At 33.0% G+C, this 22,721-nt stretch overlaps 1 protein-coding gene and 1 long non-coding RNA gene across 4 annotated transcripts; both read right to left on the bottom strand.

The window, feature by feature from the left end:
- Nucleotides 1-349: 349 nt before the first annotated feature.
- On the bottom strand, nt 350-2,528 carry LOC126744398 (uncharacterized). Its single transcript, XR_007663147.1, has 4 exons — nt 1,044-2,528; nt 907-988; nt 767-850; nt 350-711 (listed from the first exon to the last, which is right to left on the bottom strand). It is a non-coding gene; the product is annotated as an uncharacterized LOC126744398 (long non-coding RNA).
- An 8,008-nt stretch (nt 2,529-10,536) lies between these two features.
- LOC126744392 (uncharacterized) lies at nt 10,537-12,501 on the bottom strand. 3 transcript variants are annotated; one of them, XM_050451779.1, is made up of 3 exons: nt 12,035-12,501; nt 11,249-11,317; nt 10,537-10,942 (listed from the first exon to the last, which is right to left on the bottom strand). In XM_050451779.1, exons 1-3 carry the CDS (start codon nt 12,346-12,348, stop codon nt 10,708-10,710), a joined length of 618 nt encoding a protein of 205 aa, XP_050307736.1. In that variant the 5' UTR covers nt 12,349-12,501; the 3' UTR covers nt 10,537-10,707. The 3 variants fall into 3 exon arrangements, with proteins under 3 accessions (XP_050307736.1, XP_050307735.1, XP_050307737.1); XM_050451778.1 differs by having other exon boundaries at nt 11,249-11,365; XM_050451780.1 differs by lacking the exon at nt 11,249-11,317.
- Between the last annotated feature and the right edge of the window lie 10,220 nt (nt 12,502-22,721).

Here is a 22,721-nt window from a genome sequence, read left to right on the forward strand (position 1 = left end):
GAGATTTATTTTTACATGGTGGTGATTATTAATGGGGATTGTGGCTGCCATATTCAATGTCCTTTATTATAGTTTTTTTTAATTAATACATATTATGATATATTATTATAATAATATACTCATGAAAACCCCCAATCTCTATATTTAGTACCAACTTCTTTTGATAAAAAGTAATTATGTAGTCAGAAAATTGGAAGTATATTTTTTTAAATAAACTTTTACATTAAAAATCATCTGGCTGTCTATACTTTATGCCTTTAAAAGACACAAGTTTAAGTTTTACTTATAAAAAAAAAACACACTTTACATCCTGAACGTATTTATTAATTTGTTTGCCTCGTATTTAGTTATTATGCATATTAGGAGAGATTAGATAAAAATTAACAAAAATAAATGCTTATACTAAAAACTAAAAATCTTATACAAAACGCTACATTTTAAGTATACTGGATCCTAAAACTACAGTGAGGATACTAAATACTTTTATAAATTTAACCACTCTTTTGAATCTGGCCCAAAAAGTTAATACAAATTTTGTAAATTCTGTTTTTTTGCCATTGTTCTTTAGCAGTTTCTTCCATTAAGGAAGGAAACAGTTTCTCTGTTGCCGCCATGGATTCCAACTTCATCTCGCACATCAGCATATGGATTCTAAAGCATTACATTATATATACTTTATTGTGTCGGTGAAGGACAAACAGGGGCAGTAAGCTGAAAAAAACAAAACTTTAAACTTGTTTAATTAATAAAAATAGGATTTTCTTACTATGGCAAAAAAGGGACTTTTTTCCAGAGAATGGAGGAAGAAGCAGTCTTCATTGTGTTGCTGAAGGACAACAGGGGTAGTAAGCTGTAAAAAACAAAATTTTAGATTTGTTTTCTTATTAAAAACAGTGTTTTTCTTACCATAGCAAAACAGGGTTTTTCCCAGATAATGGTGGAAGAAGCAGTCTTTATTGTATCACTGAAGGACAACAGGGGCAGTAAGCTGTAAAAAACAAAATTTTAAACTTGTTTTATTAATAAAAATATGGTTTTCTTACTATGGCAAAAAAGGGACTTTTTTCCCAGAGAATGGAAATCATACATCAATCATAAATGTATCATATCATGTTTTGGCTAAATAATATATGGATCTTTCTTCCTCCCAAATTTTTTTAATTTTCCTCAAATATTCTATACACCACCTGACAATTCCATTACAGCAGCTCTTTTGTTAACCATCTTAAGCTTAAATCCAAGTTTTATCAGGTATCTCCGCAAGGTTGAGACTGAGAAATGTTTGTCCCTTGCCGATAAGGTGTCTATATGGTCAGAACCTCATTGTTTTTGTATTTAGAATACACACCTTGCCTTAGCAATTTGGCAATATCCATGTCAAGTCCCTTTGATTGTCCTGCATCTTTCCTTTTTATTCTGTCTTTAATCATTTTTTTTACAGGCATATTGTACTATAGGGAACCCCTATTAAAAACGCAATTTTTTGCAAAGCACTACAATCATTTGTGAACTGAGTATCATTCCTTAGATTGTTATAGATGTTTAGATAAATTTGTTCTTTTAAAACTGCTTGATTTCCTCTGTAGCTTCTACTTCCCTTGCTTCTTTTTGCTTCCTCAGTACTAGAAAATGAACTATCAGAACTGTGTAAGTCTAAATCACTGCCCAGATCACTCTTATTGTTTTTATCACAAATGTTATTGTCTTTCTTGTACACCCACGGTCTCCATAAGCCCGCACAAACACTTTCCTCTTCATTTGCCAAATTTTCCTGCCTATTTTTCCAGGGTCGAAACATTTTAAGGTCTTTAGGTATAATACCAAAACAAATCCACAAACAAAAAAAACACTGTTCCTCACAGTAAAAACTGCAAAAAATTTACAGGAATACAGGCCAAATTCTAAATTCCTTACTTTCATAAACGTGTAAAAACCATAACCGGCAAAACACATCAAATAATAACCTCACATGGCCCCCCTCCCAACTATTAAAGCTGATAGACCCATCCAACAACTATTTTAAAGGCGATAGATCCATCCGTAAAGATCTCTTTAAAAACACAACGAAAATAATACAAAAACGATCCAAAAATTTATTTGGGTACGGCCCCGTAATTCTTAAATTCAGTGGGATAGAGAGAGATACACAATCACTTGCACAGCCTAAAGTAGGAATTGTCAGAACGCAGGTGTTTTATCTTTGTTTAATAGACTGGCTAAAAAGAGGTGACAAGTCTGTGAGTGCTGGAAGTGTTTAAAATATTTTGTAAGATGCTTGGATTTTAGTCCGCGGTCAATTTTTTGATATTATTTTCTTGTGATATTATTTTCTTTCTAAAAATTGACATTTTCGAAAGAAAAATAAAAATAGTATAAAACATGGAGTTTTACGTATATTTAAAATGATTTCATAGATAGACAATATAAAATTTTGCCATTTAAACATATATATCATGCAACAATAAATATGACATAGGCGCACGGACTAGTTAGTGCGGCATCTGCGACACATCAAAGATTCTAATAGATCTCTGAACTGGACTTTACCTATATAAAATGAGGACAAATAATAATGAATTGCTGTGGCGGTAAAGTCTATATAAGATCTATTAGAATCTTTCATGTATCGCAGATGCGGCGCTAAATAGTCCGTGCCCCTATGTTGTATTTATTGTCGCATGATATACATGTTTAAATGGCAAAATGTTATATACTTTATATATTTCTTTCGAAAATTTCCACCTTTAAAACGAAAACAATATCAAAAATTGACCGCGGACTAAAATCCAGGCATTTTCAAAAACATTTTAAACATTCCCAGCACTCACAAACTTCTTACCTCTTTTTAGCCAGTCTATTAAACAAAGATAAAACACCTACGTTCTGGCGATTCCTACTTTAGGCTGTATAAGTGATTGTGTATCTCTCTCTATCCCACTGATTTTGAGGATTACGGGGCCGTACCCAGATAAATTTTTGGGCTGTTTTTGTATTACTTTCATCGTGTTTTTAAAGAGATCTTTAAGGATCACCTTTAAAATAGTTCTTTAAGGATGGATCTATCACCTTTCATAGTTGGGAGAGGGGTCATGTGAGGTTATTATTATTTGATGGGTTTTGCCGGTTTTGCTTTTTACACGTTTATGAAAGTGAAGAATTTAGAATTTGGCTTGTATTCGTCTAAATTTGTTGCAGTTTTTACTGTCAGGAAGTGTGTTTTTTTATTTTGTGTTTGTGTGTGGATTTGTTTTGGTATTATACCTAAAGATCTTAAAATGTTTGAATCATCCTCAGTTCACGAATGATTATAGTGCTTTGCAAAACAATTTTGAGACTTTTGCAAATTTGCCAATTGCCAAATTGCTAAGAGAAGTTGTGTATATTAAATACAATAACAATGAGGTTCCAACCATAGAGATGGTTAAGGACACCTTATCGGCAAGGGACAAACTTCTCAACCTTGTGGAGATACCTGATAAAACTTAAATTTAAGATGGTTAACAAAAGGGCTGCTGTAATGGAAAGTACTCGAATTGTTAGGTGGCGTATAAAATATTGGGAAAAAATTAAAAAAGTTCGGGAGGAAGAAAGATTTACATATTATTTAGACAAAACATGGAATAATACACATAAACGGCAAAAAAAGGTTGAACTGATAGGTCTAACAAATGTATCCTAAAAGATGTCCCCCACCAAACAGGGGATCTCGGATGATCATTGCTCATTGTGGTTCAAAAGAAGGTTGGGTGAAAGATGGACTGAAATTGTGTGGCAAAAAAATAGAAGAGTGCAATGTGGACTATCATAAAGACATGCATGCAGATATATTTAAAACCTTGTTTGAGAAAACATTAATTCCAAATTTAAAAGAAAACAATGCGATAGTGCGATGGATCATACGATTCAAGGCTTTCTAAAAAAATCCCAAACACATCTTCACATAAATTGGAAATTGAGAGATATTTTTATTAAAACATGATCTCTATTTTCACGAATTTTATACAACGAAATGGACGTTGTAAATACCAAATCATGGTAAAAGCAGTATGTAGTAGATAACAGCTAGAAACTGTGGTCATACTGTCTTCAGACTTCCTCCGTATTATTGCATATAGTCTGAGGAAAAATTTATAAGATATGAAGAGGAATATCGTAATTTGGATCAGATTATTTTGAATGGAGAGGACCGTTTTATTATAAATTTAGATAATGATGAATCTGATGCAGAAATTGAAGATCTGTGGCTAAACTAGTTATTGTTCCGTAAGAAAACCCTATTCTTATTAATTAAATAAGTTTAAAATTTGGTTTTTTACAGCTTACTGCCCCTGTTATCCCTCAGCGACACAATAAAGACTGCTTCTTCCTCCATTCTCTGGGAAAAAAAACCCTTTTTTGCTATGGTAAAAAAAATACTGTTTTTATTAAGACAACAAGTTAAAAATGTTGTTTTTTACAGTTTTTTGTCCATGATTTGTCTTACAGAGACACTATAAAACCAGTTTCATTATTTTTTTACAGTTACTGCCACACTTGTTCTGTCCCAGAGAAACTACTTCTTTCATAATTCACTGGAAGAAAAAAGGCTGTTTTTACATCTGAGTTGTAATTATTAAAATATTAAAAAAAAATTGTTTGGAAATTTCTTATTATTAATTAAATTTAAAAATTATTTCTGCTACTCGTGTACACTTTTTAAATCTATTTTAGTATCCATATGCTTCAGTGCGAGATGAAGTTGGAATCCATAGCGGCAATAGAGAAACTGTTTTCTTCCTTAATGGAAGAAACTGCTAAAGAAAAAAGGCAAAAAAACAGAATTTAGAAAATTGTTTTAACTCTCGGGCCAGATTCAAATGAGTGGTTAAATTTATAAAAGTATTTAGTATTTTCACTGTAATTTTAGGATCCAGTATACTGGTACATTAAAATGTAGGTAGTGTTTTCTATAAGATTTTTACTTTTTAGGATAAGCATTTATTTTTGTTCATTCTCATCTAATTTCTCCTATTATGCATAATAACTAAATATGAGACAAACAAATTAATAAATATTACATTCAGGATGCAAAGTGTGTTTTTTTAATAAGTAAAACTTGTGTTTTTTACACGCGTAAGATATAGACAGCTAGATGGTGTTTATTGTAAAAGTTTATTTTAAAATGGTAGTAAATATAGAGATGGGGTTTTCATGAGTAAGTTATTATAAACATATATTATAATATGTATAAAGTAAGAAAAAACAATAATAAAGGATATTGAATGTAGCTGCCAAAATCCCCGTTAATAATAACCAACAAATAAAAATAAATCTCAATATCCAAAAAAAGGAAATATATAAAATTTGAAGACAAACCAAAACATTTTACCCTTTTGTGTCAAAAAGTAAATCTTTAATGCTGTAATCCACAGAATAAATCGGGCTAAGTAATTTGTACCACCTATTCTTTCATGACTTATTATAAACACCCTACTGATGGCACTAAAAACTAAACCTATTAAATTAACATTTTTACTACTATTTTAACTATCCTGAATTTCTAACATTATAAAACTAAACCCAAAAATCCCGAATAATAAATAATTTTAAATACAAATAAATTTTAAGGCCGAACCTGTGCAACTTTTCACGCTTGAGTGGCTGTGGCTGAGGTCAGACGTCTAACAAAATAGTACGTGGGCGTATGTAGTCAAATTTTACAAATTAAATGTATACATTTTTTTAAGAATGTTTAAAACATGTATTTATTTAATGGAATGATTAAATATCGCTTAGAATATTACTTTATGACACTTTCCACATAAAATTTTGCTATTTAAATATGCAGACCATGTGACAATACAAGCAACACCGGTACACGGACTATTTGCGGTACATCAAAAATTCTAATAGATCTCTGAACTGGACTTAAGATGAATTCTAGTCATAGGGATTTAAATGTTAAACAGAATATGGTGAAGCTTTAAAAACATGGTGCCGAACATCGAATTTTTAAATTCAATGTCTCTTAAATAAGATCTACTGGTGTAAAATAACGATGATTGGATTCAACAAAGTGCTTAAGAAACCTTATTTAAAGTTTGCACCAAAATCGCTGTTTACCAATCTTATTAGCGATAAATAAAGTCGACACTGCGTTTTAAATTACCTCTCGTAATTTTTACAACATTCTTCTATGAATAGAGACTGAATGAATAGTCTTAATACATTATTATTAAATACCTTTTATATTGTCAGATATTGTTTATTAATCAAAAAAGATGGAAAAAAATCAAATCACTGAAAAAAAGTAGCATCTGTAATTTTACATCAATATTCAAAAATTAGAAGAAATTTGTGTTAATACATTAATAATCAATCTATTCTTTTTAACTACATGATAAAAATGTCCACACGTCAAAAGGTAATACACTAATAAAAAGTATCCAAAATTCAATAAAATACCTATGAATGTTGTGGAAAATAAAATAAAAATTACTACTAGCTAGACTTATATATCTTAATAAAGGTAAAATGACGTAAATAGATAGACTAATAGAAAAATAGTTTGTAGACTACGAGGTTCGAGTGAACGATTTTTCCTGATTTTTGATAATATTGTACATTGTTAGCCTTTAAATTCGCTATTACATTATGCTCTATCATTTTCGATGCCAAGAAAATGACAGAGGAACAAAAAGCCATTATTTGGGTCATTGGATCCTCCTACCACGTGAGGCGGCCTTATTTAAAGTTGACGGCTATCTGTAATCAATATATCGCAGCAAAAATCATATCATTCTGTAATTTATGCCACTATTGGACGATCTCGACTTGCGTGCGTCTCAAAAAAGAAAATATGACAATGATGTAAAGAAAAAAATTAAAATGTAATAAATAGGATATAATAAATAGTCCTACTGTATAGGTTGATTTAACGATTGCCGTTGGTAATCTTAAGTGCTAGTAATGAATACGTGTAAATATAACATATACTTACCCATACAGAGTGACTGCAATTAAGTCGGCACTATTGTTAATATTAAATATACAGAGTTGGTAAATTTAGCAAACTATTAAAATTTTTTCTGCTAACTAAAATAGTTGAAACAGAAAAAAAAACTCATCGCATTTTCGAGAAAATGTGAAAAATGTAATTTTGTTAAATGAAATCCCCTGTATATTTTTATATAAATCAAAAGATAATTTTCTTTATAAAAAGTGTATTTATACTAAGCCTAAATCTAAAAATAAAGATGCTATAGCGATATTAATAATTTTACCAAGAGGCAATTTGGCTTTGAAATACTACGTCACTTTTATAGAAAAATTAACTTAGAAAATACTATCTCACACGTTCAACTATTGAAAAGAAGAAGAAAATAGCCTTAAGCGTGTGATATTATTTTTTTAATTGATAGTATTTTTTAAATTGATTTTTTCTATAAAAGTGACGTAGTATTTCAAAGCCAAATTGTCTTTTGGTAAAATTATTAATATCGCTGATTATGAATTCGTCACAGCAATACAGATTTTACTTATATGAAAATAACATGTACACCTACTTAATTTACAATAAAAGAGCAAAAATGTGGCCATCTTGTTCAATACATTTCTGAGCACACTTAAGTATGCGTCTTGTAGTTTTTCGAATTGGTCTTCCTTCTATTGATATAACTATAATAAAATATAAACAATGTTTGTATTAGTCGATACTTATATGGCATGAATTTGTGTTTCTTTGAGATCCGCGGTATTGTTACTAAGCTCACACCGTAAGCTCTTGCTAATATGCCAAAACAGAAATTTCAACATCCTCGCTTACTATAAATTGGTTCCTTCTTCTAGTTCTTTTAAACTTGTTTTCGTTACTTTTAAATTTTCTGTAGGGAATTAAAAAGTATCTTCGGTTTGGCAAGTTACGAGTTTGGAATCTCTGGCGGTACTCTTCTAGCGATCTGTCAGAATTTTTCCGGTATAAAAAGTAACATTCTAACATATCACATTTTTCAATATATATCGGGTGTCCAGGAACTCTACCGACAAACTTTACAAGGTGATTCAATAAGAAAAAATAAGCAAACAATATTATATCAATATATGTACAATATGTGTATAAATTCATAATAAATTAAAAATTTCTGGGCACTAAATTCTAGTGTTTAAATAACTTTATTTCTTATAAACGTTAGGCTAAACAGAAAATCGTTATTTAAAAAAAAAATACAATAACACTGTCATTTTGTATTATTGCTGTCAATAATAATCCACTCCTTCTTCTATCCATTTATTTTCGAACGTCTGATTTAAATACTGCTGAACGTTTACACCAAAGTGTGCGGGACAGCCATCAACCAATAATTTAGGCGGATATTAAAAGGCACTTCATCCAGCAGTTGTACTGTTTGTTAAAAAAAATAAATATTCATTAGCGTTTAAGCGACCAGGCAGTTCGATGGCCCCTAACAAAATATAACCAATTACTCCTATCCAAACATTTTATTCTGTTAATTTTAATTAATTTTAAATCTGTGTTGATAATGGGCAGAGAAAATCTCATTCCAAAAGCGCCTAAACTTATTGAAAATTAAATGGATAGAAATTTTCTCTATGTCATTGTATAATAGTCTACACTGATTTTGACAACCGCAGCAAGGGACATCTTACACTAATTTGAAGATTTTGAGAATAACTGACCCTCTCCCTCTCAGCCACTGATGAAGTGCAGTAAACGTAGAGCGTACTAAATTCTTCTGCTAGGACATTTCTCAGCACACCTGCGTTGAGCTAGCTTAGCATTACACTGCGATTAGCTAAATGCATATAAGTATATTCTTCGTTATTAAAATAAACCATTATTGAAGTTAACATTTTATTTTCTTTATGCATTGACATAAACATCTGCAAATTGAAAAAAAATGGTTGGTTTGTCCTAAAATTGAAATTGTCAAAACAGTGGGCTGCCAGAGGCAGTTGTGCATATAGGTCTCTTGATGTACCCGTCATGCCCCACCGGGGGTTACCAGTGGCCTTAGAAAAACCGATAAGGTTCTCTGGTCTGAAGAACTTAAAGTCACTCGGTGCACTGACGGTGTTACCCAAGTATTTGAACCTAAGGTGCGTGAGTGCTATACGTGGTCAACGGTTTCATCCTCCTCCCAGCACCACCAGCATTTCGGATTTTCCGCAATACCGATGGTATGGAGATGGCTTCTTAAGTGCTAGTGCCCGGTTAAAAGACCTGTCACTAGCCGAATTTCGCGTCTTTTTAGGCGTAGTAGATTTTTGGTGAGACAGGCTCAGGCAGAGAGCCTACCTATGTGCGCTTTGGCCTGTCTCATACCAGGGAACTCAGTCCATCTTCGGTGGGTCCACTTGTCCAGCAGACCCTTTATTGACGCGACCGCTACGCATTTGGCGATACCAATTATGAGTTGGGTTGGGTTGGGTTGGTCCGACCCCATCAGCACATTTGCGGATCCCAGTCTGGCAAGAGAGTCCGCTTTCTCGTTACCTGCATGGCCTGCGTGGCCAGGTACCCAGACGAGCTGAACTCTGCAGCCAACCTGCACCAGTTTTTTTAGGACTTTTATGCAATCTAGTACAAGCTTGGAGCTTATCTTTACGGCTTGATAGCCTTAATGGCAGCTCTGCTGTCCGAGCATATTGATACGACTGTATTGCGGTGTCCGCAGCTTAGGATTTTCTATCCGCATTTTAATACAGTGAATACTTCGGCATTGAAGACAGTGGCATGCTCCCCTAGCGAGTATACCCTACTGATATGTGGGATCCCACTACAAAGCCCTGATACCGCTCTGTTATTCATTCTGGAGCCATCTGTGTACCAGACGGTCCCCCTATTTAGAAATGCAGGTGTCACTGGAGCCATGCAGTCACTGCCCATCAGAAGGAGAGGACATTCCTGTATGGCGCCGCTCGCATGGAATCCGTTATGCTGAGACATGCAAGGCGTTGCACTCTGTCCAGTTAAGCACGAATTCGCTTTCTCCGTACATGGCCACCAAACGATAGCTCCGTATGTGAGATGGGGTCTCACAATGCGCGAGTAGCTCCAGTAGAGGATCTTAGGAGACAGACCCAAGGTATTGCCGAAAGCCCGCCTGCAGGCCCATAGCGAGCAGGTGCCTTCTTGATTTTGGTGTCTGCGTGACGTGATGATAGTAAAGGCCGAAACAGACTATCATCACGTCACGTGAGCTCATGGCAGACGCGAAATATCTGCAGTCAATTTTTGCATATTTAATAATAGGTTAAAGACAGACTATTGTCACCTCACGCAGGTCACGACAAGTTATACGTTATAGCACGGAATCATATCTGCAAATTTACATTTTCGGAAAGCATGAGGTCGCGTATTTAAAGGTTTGTGGGAGTGTTTTTCGGATAAAGTGTAAAATATGGAAGAAATATTAACTGAAGAAGTGTAACAACATGATTGTTTATATAATCACTCATCGCGCGAATATAGGGATCAGCGACTACGACAGGAATCCTGGGAAGAAATAGACAGACAATTAAAAATAACAGGTAATCTCAGATTTTCATTTATTTATTTTAGTTATGAATAAGTAGTTGTAATAGGTACTTAATTAATGATTTTCGTTGTAAATTCTTCCTCTACGAACCATACCAATTTGCCAAGGCACAGAACCAGTAGATGAATTGAAATATTCTTTAAAAGCCTCTCGAGTTCTGAATGCAGCATTAGCGTGCTTTCTCCGTATTCCTTGAATATTTAGGAGGGCTGCTTTTGGAGAACGTAAAGTAGCAAGGTCGAGCTTCTACTGATTCTGTACTCAACATATTATGGAGACAGCATGCGGCTAGTACAACTTTATCCACGAAGTCTGGTTGTATTTCAAAGTGTCTACGAAACACTCTCCAACGAGAGACCAAAATTCCGAAGGCGTTTTCTACAATGCGCCTAGCCCGTGATAACCTATAATTGTATATCTTATTAGGTTCATTTTCCCCCAAATAAAATCTGCTGTACGGACGAAGCAAATAAGTTTTAAGTGGAAATGCTTCATCGCCAAGAATAACATGGGGCTGTGGTAATGCCAGGAATCGGAGACTTGCAACCAAAAGTGGTCAGGCTACTAAGAATATTACCCCCTGGAAGTTTGAACAACAAATGGCATTTCTTTTGCCTTACCTTGAAGGTCGAAGGTAAAATTCAAGTTTCTTATAATAATAATAATAATAATAATAATAATAATAATAATAATAATAATAATAATAATACCTTGAGTAAATATGATTCTTTATTATCATACTGACGGCAACTATTCTTCTTTCAAGGACGTGCGGCAATCTGGAAACGATGTTAATGATGCGGATAATATCCTGGCGCAAAATGATCCTACAATTAACCATGATAATGGAGAATCAGATGTCGAACAATATCAAGAACAAGTCTCGGAACAAATACATATGAATGAAAATACGGACGCGTTACAAAAACCTAAACAAAAAAGACAACAACATAAACAGGTTAGCAAAAAAAATGCTGCGGCAGAAGTAGTTCAAATTATGCAGGAGAATAGCAATCTTAGAAAAAGAAAATACGAAGATAGAGAAAAAAAGGTAGAAGCCAGGAAAGAACAAAATAAATATTCTTTGGAAAATATGGACGAGATCTATTTATTTTTTTTTTGAGTATGGTAAAAATGACAAAAAATATATCTAAACCTGAACAAACGTTTGTTAAAATACAGGTTAGCAATGCGGTACTTCAAGCTGAACAAAGAACCTGCGAAAGGCAATCATATCACCCTGTACCCAGAGTCATTCCTACACCTTTGAGTTCTACACAGTCATCGTCTACAGTGCAATCAACTTTTTCACCAGAAAATTATCTGGAACACGATGATGGGCATTTATCAAACTCAAGAAACACAGACTGCTTGGAAACAGGACAAGAGCGACAACCGACGCTTTTAGAAATGACCTCATTTGAGACAAACTATACTATGCTTCAATAAATAATTGTTTCGAAATGATGAAACTGCATTTATTTACTTGAACTCACCTTAAACACACCGCTAATCTCTCTTCAGTACTTATCGCCCTTCGGAATTGGGTATTTTTCTTTTTGATATCTTCTTTAACAAGTCCGTGCAAAAAATCAAATTCTTCTTTGGTAACCCGAAAATACATATGATATCGATCTGGGTGCTCATTCAGCTCTTTAACTAATCTGTGATATTCTCCTAATTCTTCCCTCTGTTTATTTATTTCGTGCACCCACTTCCTTTTTATTCCATCATCAACTATTAAAAATGCAGCCACGTTTTCTAAGTCTTCTTCAAAATCTGAGGAACTGGTTGAGGTCTCACTTTCCATTTTGCAAGACACACAAAAAATATAAACAGCGAATTGTATAGTTACAAGTGATATGACATGTTAAATAGTGTGATTATAGGCGTGACAGCATGTGAGGTTTCGTCTAATGTGACAACACGTGAGCTCACGTGACGTGATGATAGTCTGTTTCCGCCTTAAGGCCTGGTTTCCTCGAACATTCGGTCGCGGAAAGCGGACAGTCCGTCGATCGCCGCGATTTGACGATTTTATTCAACCATGCATTTCAATTGGGATTGGTTTCCTCGGTTCCGCTCATCTGAACGGACGCATTCCTCTCCGCCGACCTGTGACGACTGGTCGGTTCATATCTGTCCAGTCTGATTACAGCGGAATCGCTCAGCTGCACTTAACAGTAATATTATAATAAAATATAAATATTAATAGTACCTAATATTATAATTATAATTAGCATAATGAGTGAAAAATTTTCACCTGAGGATGATGAAGTCCTAATAGACTTGGTGAGGCAGCATCCACCATTATATAGTGTTGCCGGCAAAAGTTATAAGGATTTGGTCGTAAAAAACAACATTTGGAAGGAAATAGGTGCGAAAATGAATAAAAAGGGTAAGAATATAATATTATGTCATTTATTAAAAAAATATATAATAATATACAGGGTTTAACATAATTTTATTCCGCTACTTTACTTTTAATAACGTGAAATAATATTTTCTTCTACGATTATTCCTCGAATTATTCCATTCTCTGCATCTTTGCGTTTTGCCATGGCACTGATCCATGTGGTCCAAAAAAATAAGTTTTGAAAGTATCTCTTACCGAAGCAGCATCTGTGGATGATCTTCTTGCACATGTGGGTGCTAATGGAATTAGATTTTCTTTTGGCAATAGAGGGATGAAATCTACATTTTCATCAGGAATTGGTATTTTTGCATTTCGTAGCATATTATGTAAGATACATGCCGAAATGATTAAGTCATCAGCAGCAGTAGGGTTAATAGCAATTGGAGTAAAGAATACTCTAAAATACTGACATAATATGCCGAAAGCATTTTCGGAAGTTCGCCTCCCCCGACTGAGTCTGTAATTGAACACAGCCTTTAATTGGTCATGAATAGAATCTTTTTGTGAATAAGGTTTCATTATATTAGTTGTTAACGAAAATGCGCTGTCTGCCAAAATAATGCAAGGTTGTAAAATTTCTGTTCCTGGAAGATGCATTGAAGGTGGTATGTTGAAATTACCATTATTAATATACTTTCCCATCATCGATTTTTCGAAAATACTTGCATCTCCTTCTCGCCCGTAGGAACCGACATCAATTGCGATGAACCTATATCTTGCATCTATTATAGCCAGCAATACAATAGAATGAAACTGCTTGTAGTTATAAAAAAGTGACCCTGCTGCCTTCGGACACTGTATTTGGACATGCTTTCCATCAATGGATCCGCAACAATTAGGAAAGTTCCACAATTCATTGTAATCTTGGGCATTTGCTCTCATGCGTTCTTCTGAGAGTTTTGGCATAAAAATTGGAAGCATGCGTTCCCTGCGTAGCACTTGTGCGTAGCACAAGTACTACGCAGTGTGCATGCGTAGCACTTCTCTAACAGAAACGCTAATCCAGCTGTGATGCTGGCGATATTGAAACGCTAGCGATCTGAAGGTCTCCCCTGTAGCTAGATACCTGAAAATAACAAATTAAGTATTGGTAAAAAAAATCGATGTACATTTCATATGTTTCGTGAGTAGATGTAGATGTTTGCGCTTGATTAAAAATTTACTGGTATTGATACCCTGTATATTATTTCATCCCCTATAACGTTTGTCAGCTATAGCTGTAACACGCTTTTATTTTTTAAAAGCTCTCTTCACACAGAAACGGCCATTTATATTTATAGCAACTTAAATTTTGCCAATAAAAATCGTGGTGCACTTCATTTTATCAATAGTTTAAATGAATTTTTAGAAAAAGTGTGCCAAATAAGGTGGAAAAATATCCGCGATTATTACCAAAAGAAGAAACGCGAGGTAATAAAAGCACAGAAAACTGGTTCAGCCAGGAACACAAATGTGGAAAACTTTGGTGCCAAGTACAAACATTTAAGCTTCCTGGACAATACCTCAATCGTAGAGAGAAAGTACGTATTAAATATACATTTTTGCACAATATTTTAGGGTCGTTTATTTTCAGGTCAATTAGTAATATCAATGAAGAAAGTACCTCACAAAATCAGCAATCAGATAATATTTCCACTGAATCACAAGACGTATTGGATGAATCACAAGCAGCTGTAAGTGATATAGAGGATTCTCAAGAGATGGTTGACTCCCAAGTCTCTCCGGTTACTGAGGTCTTTCCCAATACGCAAGAATCTCACGAGAACCAACCTACAGCAGTGAAAGAATCTTTCATATCCCCAACTACTACATCCCAACGCAAAAGAAAGTCTATACCAAAAGAACGATGTGCTGCAGTAGTGGAAGAAATTAAGAAAGGCCGAATTGAAAGAACCAAGTTGATGAAAGAGTTGCTAGACTTAAGTAATAACAAAACAAAAGAGGATGACACCGCACTTTCAACGTTCTTTCGCAGTATTGCTTTAACAGTTGAACAACTTCCTCCAGACTTACAAACAACAGCAAAAATTAAGGTAATGCAAGTCATTTCGGAACTGAGTTTCAACACCAGCAAAGAAGCATGATAAACCATGATTTCCGATCTGCTTCAACTAGTAGCCAATCAGGAACCTCAAGTGCAGCTTCCTACTTCCAAGCCTTTTCTCCCCAAAACAGTCCAATGGCAATGTTTCCACCGAATAAATCTGGTGACCTATATCAACATTTATGAATACTTTAAATAAATTCGTATATTATTAATATAATTACTTTTTTTTTATAATTTAAAAAAAATAGCTTTTTAGATAGAGAATCTTAATACTCCTGAGTATATTATTTTACCTTTTAAGTAATTAAAATAAATAAAAAATATATAATAAGAAATTAGTAACAAAATATTCACGTTGTCGATCCAGCGCGTTAAAACAAAAACTTACCTCAATGTAATGCAAAGCTTCTCTTCAGCAGAAATAGGGCATTTGATTCTATTGGTAGGTTTCTTGGAAATTTCGTCTTTAACAAAACTCAACACAAGCTCGAAAAGTTCTGTGGAAAGTCTAAAATACTCCCTAAATTTGGATTCATTTCCAAAAAGCGTTCTCTGCACGGTGATATTAAAGGCGCCTTCCGTATTCCAAAACAAAAACAACTTATCCACTGGCCTATTGGAACCTTTGAGTGTTGCTAGTACCAGCTCCTCTTCCTCTTCTTCTTCTAGCAATAACAGCGCAATCAATTTATTTGAGTTCATTTTTGTGGGTACGTATTTTTTTATTTGTTTTTGCTTTAAATACACACAGGACAGCGGGTTGCAGACACGAGGGAAATTCTCATTTTCTAAATTCTAGCAAACCACCTCGGGCAGAAATCGCTATCCTCGGCGATCGACGGACTGTCCGCTTTCCGCGACCGAATGTTCGAGGAAACCAGGCCTTTAATGTTAGCAACGGAATACCAGCGACGGCTCACGAGTCGCGCGCGATTTCGAAGCGGCGCCTATGATAATTGATAGTTTACTCAACACATGCAAAACTTTAGATGCATTATAACTTCCATTAGATGCGTTTTCTCAACGCAAAAAATTCCTCTTTACTAAATTTGTTATGTCGGCACAATGTAAAATTTAATCGGAAAAAAATTATTTAAAACTCGATATAAGTCGTTTAAAAAGCAAAAAAAACACCGTTGTTATGGTCGCAATTTTAAGATTTTTTTAGGGATGACAACTCAATATCTCTATTAACTTACTGGATATATCGTTTATTATACCGTTTGAGAAAGTCAACTAATTTTAAAAAACAATAATTTTTTACTATGATAAAAAATAGACCAAATTCGGGATTTTCGACATTTGAAAGGTAAAAAAACACCGTTTGCTAGGGGTGAAAAAATATGATTTTTTAAGGGATTATGTCCGTATATACTATATTATAACTATAGATGCCTTTTAAAAAAGCCGACGTATTTTAAAAAACTATAATAATTTCACTATGATAAAAGAAGAGTCCAAACTCGGTATATTCGACAATTGAAGGGTAAAAAAACACCATTGCTAGGGGTAAAAAATTATGATTTTTTTAAGAATGATAATACGGTATCTGTAGATACTTATAATATATGTCGTTTGAAAAAGCCGGCGTATTTTAAAAAACTAGAATTTTTTTAGTATGATAAAAGAATAGACCAAATTCGATTTTTTCGACATTTAAAGAGTAAAAAAACACCGTTGCTAGGGGTAAAAAATTATGATTTTTTTAAGAATGATAGTACGGTATCTGTAGATACTCATTATATATGTCGTTTGAAAAAGCCGACGTATTTTAAAAAAACTAGAATTTTTTTAAGTATGATAAAAGAATAGACCAAATTCGGTTTTTTCGACATTTAAAGGGTAAAAAAACACCGTTGGTAAAAAATTATGATTTTTTTTAAGAATGATAATACGGTATCTGTAGATACTTCCTATGTATGTCTTTTAAAAAAGCCGACGTATTTTAAAAAACTAGAATTTTTAACTATGATAAAAGAATAGACCAAATTCGAATTTTTCGACATTTAAAGGGTAAAAAAACACCGTTGCTAGGGGTAAAAAATTATGATTTTTTTAAGAATGATAATACGGTATCTGTAGATACTCATTATATATGTCGTTTGAAAAAGCCGACGTATTTTAAAAAAACTAGAATTTTTTTAGTATGAAAGAATAGACCAAGTTCGGTATTTTCGCCATTTAAAGGGTAAAAAAACACCGTTGCTACGGGTAAAAAATTAAGATTTTTTAAGAATGATAATATAGTATCTGTAGATACTCATTATATATGTCGTTTGAAAAAGCCGACGTATTTTAAAAAAACTAGAATTTTTTTAATTATGATAAAAGAATAGACCAAATTCGGTTTTTTCGACATTTAAAGGGTAAAAAAACACCGTTGCTACGGGTAAAAAATTAAGATTTTTTTAAGAATGATAATATCGTATCTATAGATACTTACTATGTATGTCTTTTGAAAAAGCCGACGTATTTTAAAAAACTAGAATTTTTTTAGTATGATCATAGGCTAACGAAAGAATAGACGCGTAATCTTACCAAGGGACGTGGCGCACGCCGCACTTGGCGCTGTCGTCGGCCGGCCTTATTAAATTGGAAATTTTTAAAATCGCGCCGGTTTGGTTCGACGGAGCGATGAAGCGGGTTGCCGGATTGTGCTAAATTTAACAAAATTAAACTACTGCTACAGATGAATGATCAGAAATTCGCCCAGTAAGATATTTTTATTTGTATTAGCACGTATTTTTTTGTAGAGTAGATTATTTGATTAGTTTTATTTTTTATTTACATACGTTTATAGTGGAAATCATATAATTTAGGTATTAAGGTTTTTTAAAGATTTTTAGATACTAAATTTTATTAAATAAAATCTAAATTGTGGAGGCGAATTCATGTTTTACAGAAAATTATTTTATTGCGTAGTATTGCGCCTTCTAAAAAATGGTTAATAAAAAATTATCAAATTCCTACAAATATCTCAGAGTTTCAAAAAATGTTTAGAAAGAAGAAAGATGGAATAAGGAAGTTGCATCAATTTTTTTTATTTTTGATTTTGATAGGGAATGAAAAATGAATAAACACGTGTTTTTTCTTTTTTTCATAGTTCCAAAATTGACAGAGTTACAGCGGTTTGAAATGTGCCTGTGACGTCATAGGACGATAGTTTAATGTCGTCACTCCATGCTTTGTATATCTATATATACAAAACTAAAAACTCGAATATCTTTTGAAATAATCGGATTTAAGCAAAATAAAAAAATAAGTATTGATTATTTTACTTTATTTTTCGGTTTTTAATACTAAAAATTTTTTGAAAAAACATTTTGTTTTTCATGCAACTTCCTCATTGCACACTTATTCAAATATATGGACATATGTTTAGCAAACTTAAAACCTAAATGGTTTAAACCTTTCATTTTAGTAATTTTGCTATTATTATTGATACTTTTTATTGGCCATTAGGTAATTCTTTGCTTTATGGGTAGAACATATAAATATAAAAAGATAGGGTAAATTTTGAGCGGTTTTATATTGAAAAAAAAAAACTATTTTATTCGGTGAGGAACATTCAAAATTTTTACTTTTTATTTTTTTACATAAAAAATAAGAATAACATAATAGAACAGTTTAACCAATCGAATAATGTTTTATTAGGCATAGGTATGTGTCTACTATAAAAAACAAATAGACGCCAGTGGATAAACAATAATATTAAAGTCTGATTAACCATTCTGGAGGATTTAATCTTTAATAATGAAACCAAGATTATAAAATTGTTTGGTGCCCTCATTATGACGTGTTTTAATCCTTCAGGGTGGTTGATCAGAGTCATGAAATTCTACCTCTGTTTTTAGAATTTTAGTATACTCTTTTCCACACCACCCCTGAGGTAGAGTTCACGGCGCGTTTTTTTTTTAGGTGGTTTCCCCTAGAGGCCTAGTCCACAAATTAAGTTCGATTAATTAAAAATTTAAAATAAATGAAATTTTCTATTTAATAATAATTTCTAAGCGACTCTCTTTAAATTCTGAGGCACTGCTATAATAAAAATTGGTTTATGAAATTGCTTCATTCAACCAATTCGAACATAAACTCATTTGTTAAAAATAATAAATATCAAGATCAATAAAATAAAACCACACTGCAAAAATGCCGATGGGATAATTATAATACTAGTGCGTATTTAATGCCCCAACTGTGATGAAATAATCCGAAATTAATTTAAACAAAGCAAATTTTCATTCTATAATAAAATTATTCTATTTAGAAAATATAAAGAATTCTATAAAAAAAAATCTAAAGAAATAGAAACTAAAAGTAATAAAATTCCTCTAGTAATTTACTAGAAACTCAAAATTCACTTTTTCTAGGTATTTTACATAAAAACATTAACATCAAGAAATAGTTTTAATTTACATAATAAATAAATGGCTAAAATGGCCCCCTAACCTCTTTATAATTAATATTTTGGTTCTTTACAAATTTTGTAAATTTGCAATTTTTTGCTTGCTATTTTTCGATCTTGACCATTTGCAAAATTTAAATAGGCTTATCTGAACCAATTTATTAATTAAAAATAGCTTATGAGGATAGCACTCATCGTTGTTAAGACCCAACCAAATCAAGTTTTTCAAAATTACTTTATTTTTAACTTTTGTAGCTACTAGTTCTTGATGCTTATATTTATTGTAATAAATGTTAAATGTGGCCATTGATCTGATAATAACTTGCTCGAGTTCGGGGCTTGGAATAATGAGTGATGTCATTTCTTGCCCAGTAAAGCTCTTATTAAGGAGAAATTATTGTGAAGGCTCTGACAAATTTATATTAGTCTGAAAGTTAAATTTGCATTTTGAACACTTAAATTGTCCTATAACACGTTTTACTAAATATCCAGCATAATAATGATTTGCAGATTGTTCTAAACTAATTTTTGATGTTACAGTTTCTCCTATTTTAGCAACCTCCATTGATTCATTGGACATAATTATCATCATTGGAATTATCCTCATCCATGTGTATGTTAGTCTCGTTAGGGTTAGAGGTGTCAATATTGGTGTTTTTAGACAAATTTGTGGTTCTTGTCAACTCCGTTAATAAAAGGTCTATGCCTGTGTCTTCTTCGCAATTGGATAAAGTAGAGGGTGCTAATAAACCTGTTAAATTTTTGATTCTAAAAAATAATCTAAAAGATTTAGCAGTTGCGTTTAAATTCCACCCTCCCGTTGTCTACCCATGGAAAATAAATTTTCTAAAAAGTCTTGATGTAGTCTATTCGTGAGTATAAACTGGATCTTATTCCGCTTTTCGCTATTAAAAAGTTGTTCTATCGCATTAATAGTCTGTACCATACCATTGAAACATAGAGGCCTTGTTTCAAAAATACCGGACTTACCCTTTTTACGGCCCAATTTAGATAAAGAGCCAAAAACAGATTTCCCTTGTTATAAAATAAGGTTTACATATGTGCTATGCTCATTTAGGGCGCAACTGTAAGGATTCTTTGTAAAAGGGCGCTTGCTGTTCAATGCATCAAATAAATTGTTCATTAAATCTACAAACTCCGCTGTATGAAGGCCTACTTTTTTAGGTATCAATCCCTTATCCACGCAAGTTTTTATGGCAGCCGCCATAGTTTTCGAAAATAGTTGTAGAGCCAATGAGCAAGACATTTTCTCGAAAGCATTGGGGTTTATATGCCTGTCCGTAATTTTGGGAAGTGTTCTAGCAGTCAGGGAACATTTGTCGATTTCGTACGTTTTTCTAATTACGTTAAAAGCTATGCTTTTTTGTGATGGCAATTTAAAAGTCCCTGATAACAAATACTTAGGCTTTTAAAAAGATGTGGGGCATCAAACAAAGCAAAAATTTTAGAATCATTAAAATGGAAATAGGGTTGTTCTTTCGTAACCTTCAATAATTTATATGCTGCCCTGTTCGGAGTTCCTTGGTCACAGACTAACGCTTTTGGTATAAATCCTATTTCAGTTAATGTTTTAAGAATATACAAAATTAAACGCTGTAGATTTTTGCCAGTTGTCGCTGAATGAGAGAAAAAGTAGGCCAGGGGATACTTCCAAGATGAATATATACCTCGAATTGAAAAAACTAAAACATGTGAACCCTCTTTTGGCTGACGACCCAAAGGACCTAAGTCTTCGAAACCTTCAACAACGTCAAGTTTTTTATTATATTCGAGGCATTTATTTTAATTGACATTTCATCAAAAGCCACCAGACATTTTTTTTCTTTTTTATCCATGCCATCGCATTTTAGTTTAAGACAGGTTTTTATATTGTCATCAACTCCAGTCTTGAATGTATTTGGTTCAATACATTTTTGAATGGTTGACTTAGATGGTAATATGACGCCTTTTTTTCTCAAAAATTTATAACAAGATGGCGATTTATAGTATAGAGATATTGCCAACTGTTTTTTGGATTAAGAATATAAAATGCGTCGTTTAGAGTCCATAAAATGAGAGAATATGCCGGTGACGTCAGACTTCGCACATCTAAGCTGGCTATCGTTAAGCGTAAAAGCGTAGAATTCTAGCAGATGTGAAAGAGAGAGATGCATGTATTCACGGTCAAGTAAACCTAATCAGGGAAATATGGGGCCTCCCCTTTATTGATTTTTTGGTTTAAATTTAAGTTTGTGCGCATTTTACGTCACCGGCATATTCTCTCATTTTATGGACTCTATCTCTTATTTGCATAGCTACAAATGTTTTGGCAGTAACAGATAAAAATGATAAAAAAGGTAAAATAGTAAAAACTGTGAATTTTGACTGGCGTACTTTTTCTTGTGAACGTCTCAATTTTCGCCGCATATTATAAATTTCTCTCTTTTGACATGATATTTTTTTTAAGCTTCAAGGTAATGGGAGAAGTTTTACTAGATGGAAGGTCGATATTTTCATCTATAAAATCAGATTCCTCATGTTCAAATATTGGGGGAGTTGCACGGAGTAGCGCATTGACTATTTGATGTTATTGTCGGTCCATCATAATTCCTTGCGTTAGCATAAGTCTTTTTAGGAGTCAAAACGTGTAAAGTGCCATCATTATTTAATAAAGACTTATAATGGACAGGGACCGCATTATCTTTTAACCTATGTTTTTTTAAAGTTTTAAAGTCATGGTCAGTAAAATGATTTGCGCAAATATGCTTGTTTTTTAATAAGTCTTCGGTTAGACCGACTAGTTGTGAATTTCCTAAAAAAAAAATAGATCTAAACAAAGCAAGAAGTATGATCTTTCAAATAAAACTGCAAATAAAAAGTTTCTCTACATCACTTCAGATATTTTTTAACTGTTAGCAAAATTGATAAAATAAAGTATGTATGTACCTACATATCGTTGCATTTAGAAGAATACCAGGTTACTTCATTCTAAAATTCTTAAGAGTCATCACATAAAAAAAAAGTTGAAAATTTTAGGTTAATTACCATAATATTTTTGCAGGCTATTTTCGACACTTACTGCCACTTGTAACACGTAACACCTTCTGTAACCTCGTCAAAAAAAAAATTGTTGGTGTATCTTTTTTTGACATCTGCCAAGTACGTCAGAATTTTGCTTCAAATTGATTTAATTTTTTTTTGAAAGAAAGAGTTTGATGTTTAATTAATCAATTTATATTAGTTTTGTCTCTAACTAAACTTTTATTTAAAATTATTTGTAATAAACCACTTTCATTATTAAAAGGAAGGCAACCC

Source organism: Anthonomus grandis, chromosome 14 (genome assembly GCF_022605725.1).
Source record: "Anthonomus grandis grandis chromosome 14, icAntGran1.3, whole genome shotgun sequence".
NCBI lineage: Eukaryota > Metazoa > Arthropoda > Insecta > Coleoptera > Curculionidae > Anthonomus > Anthonomus grandis.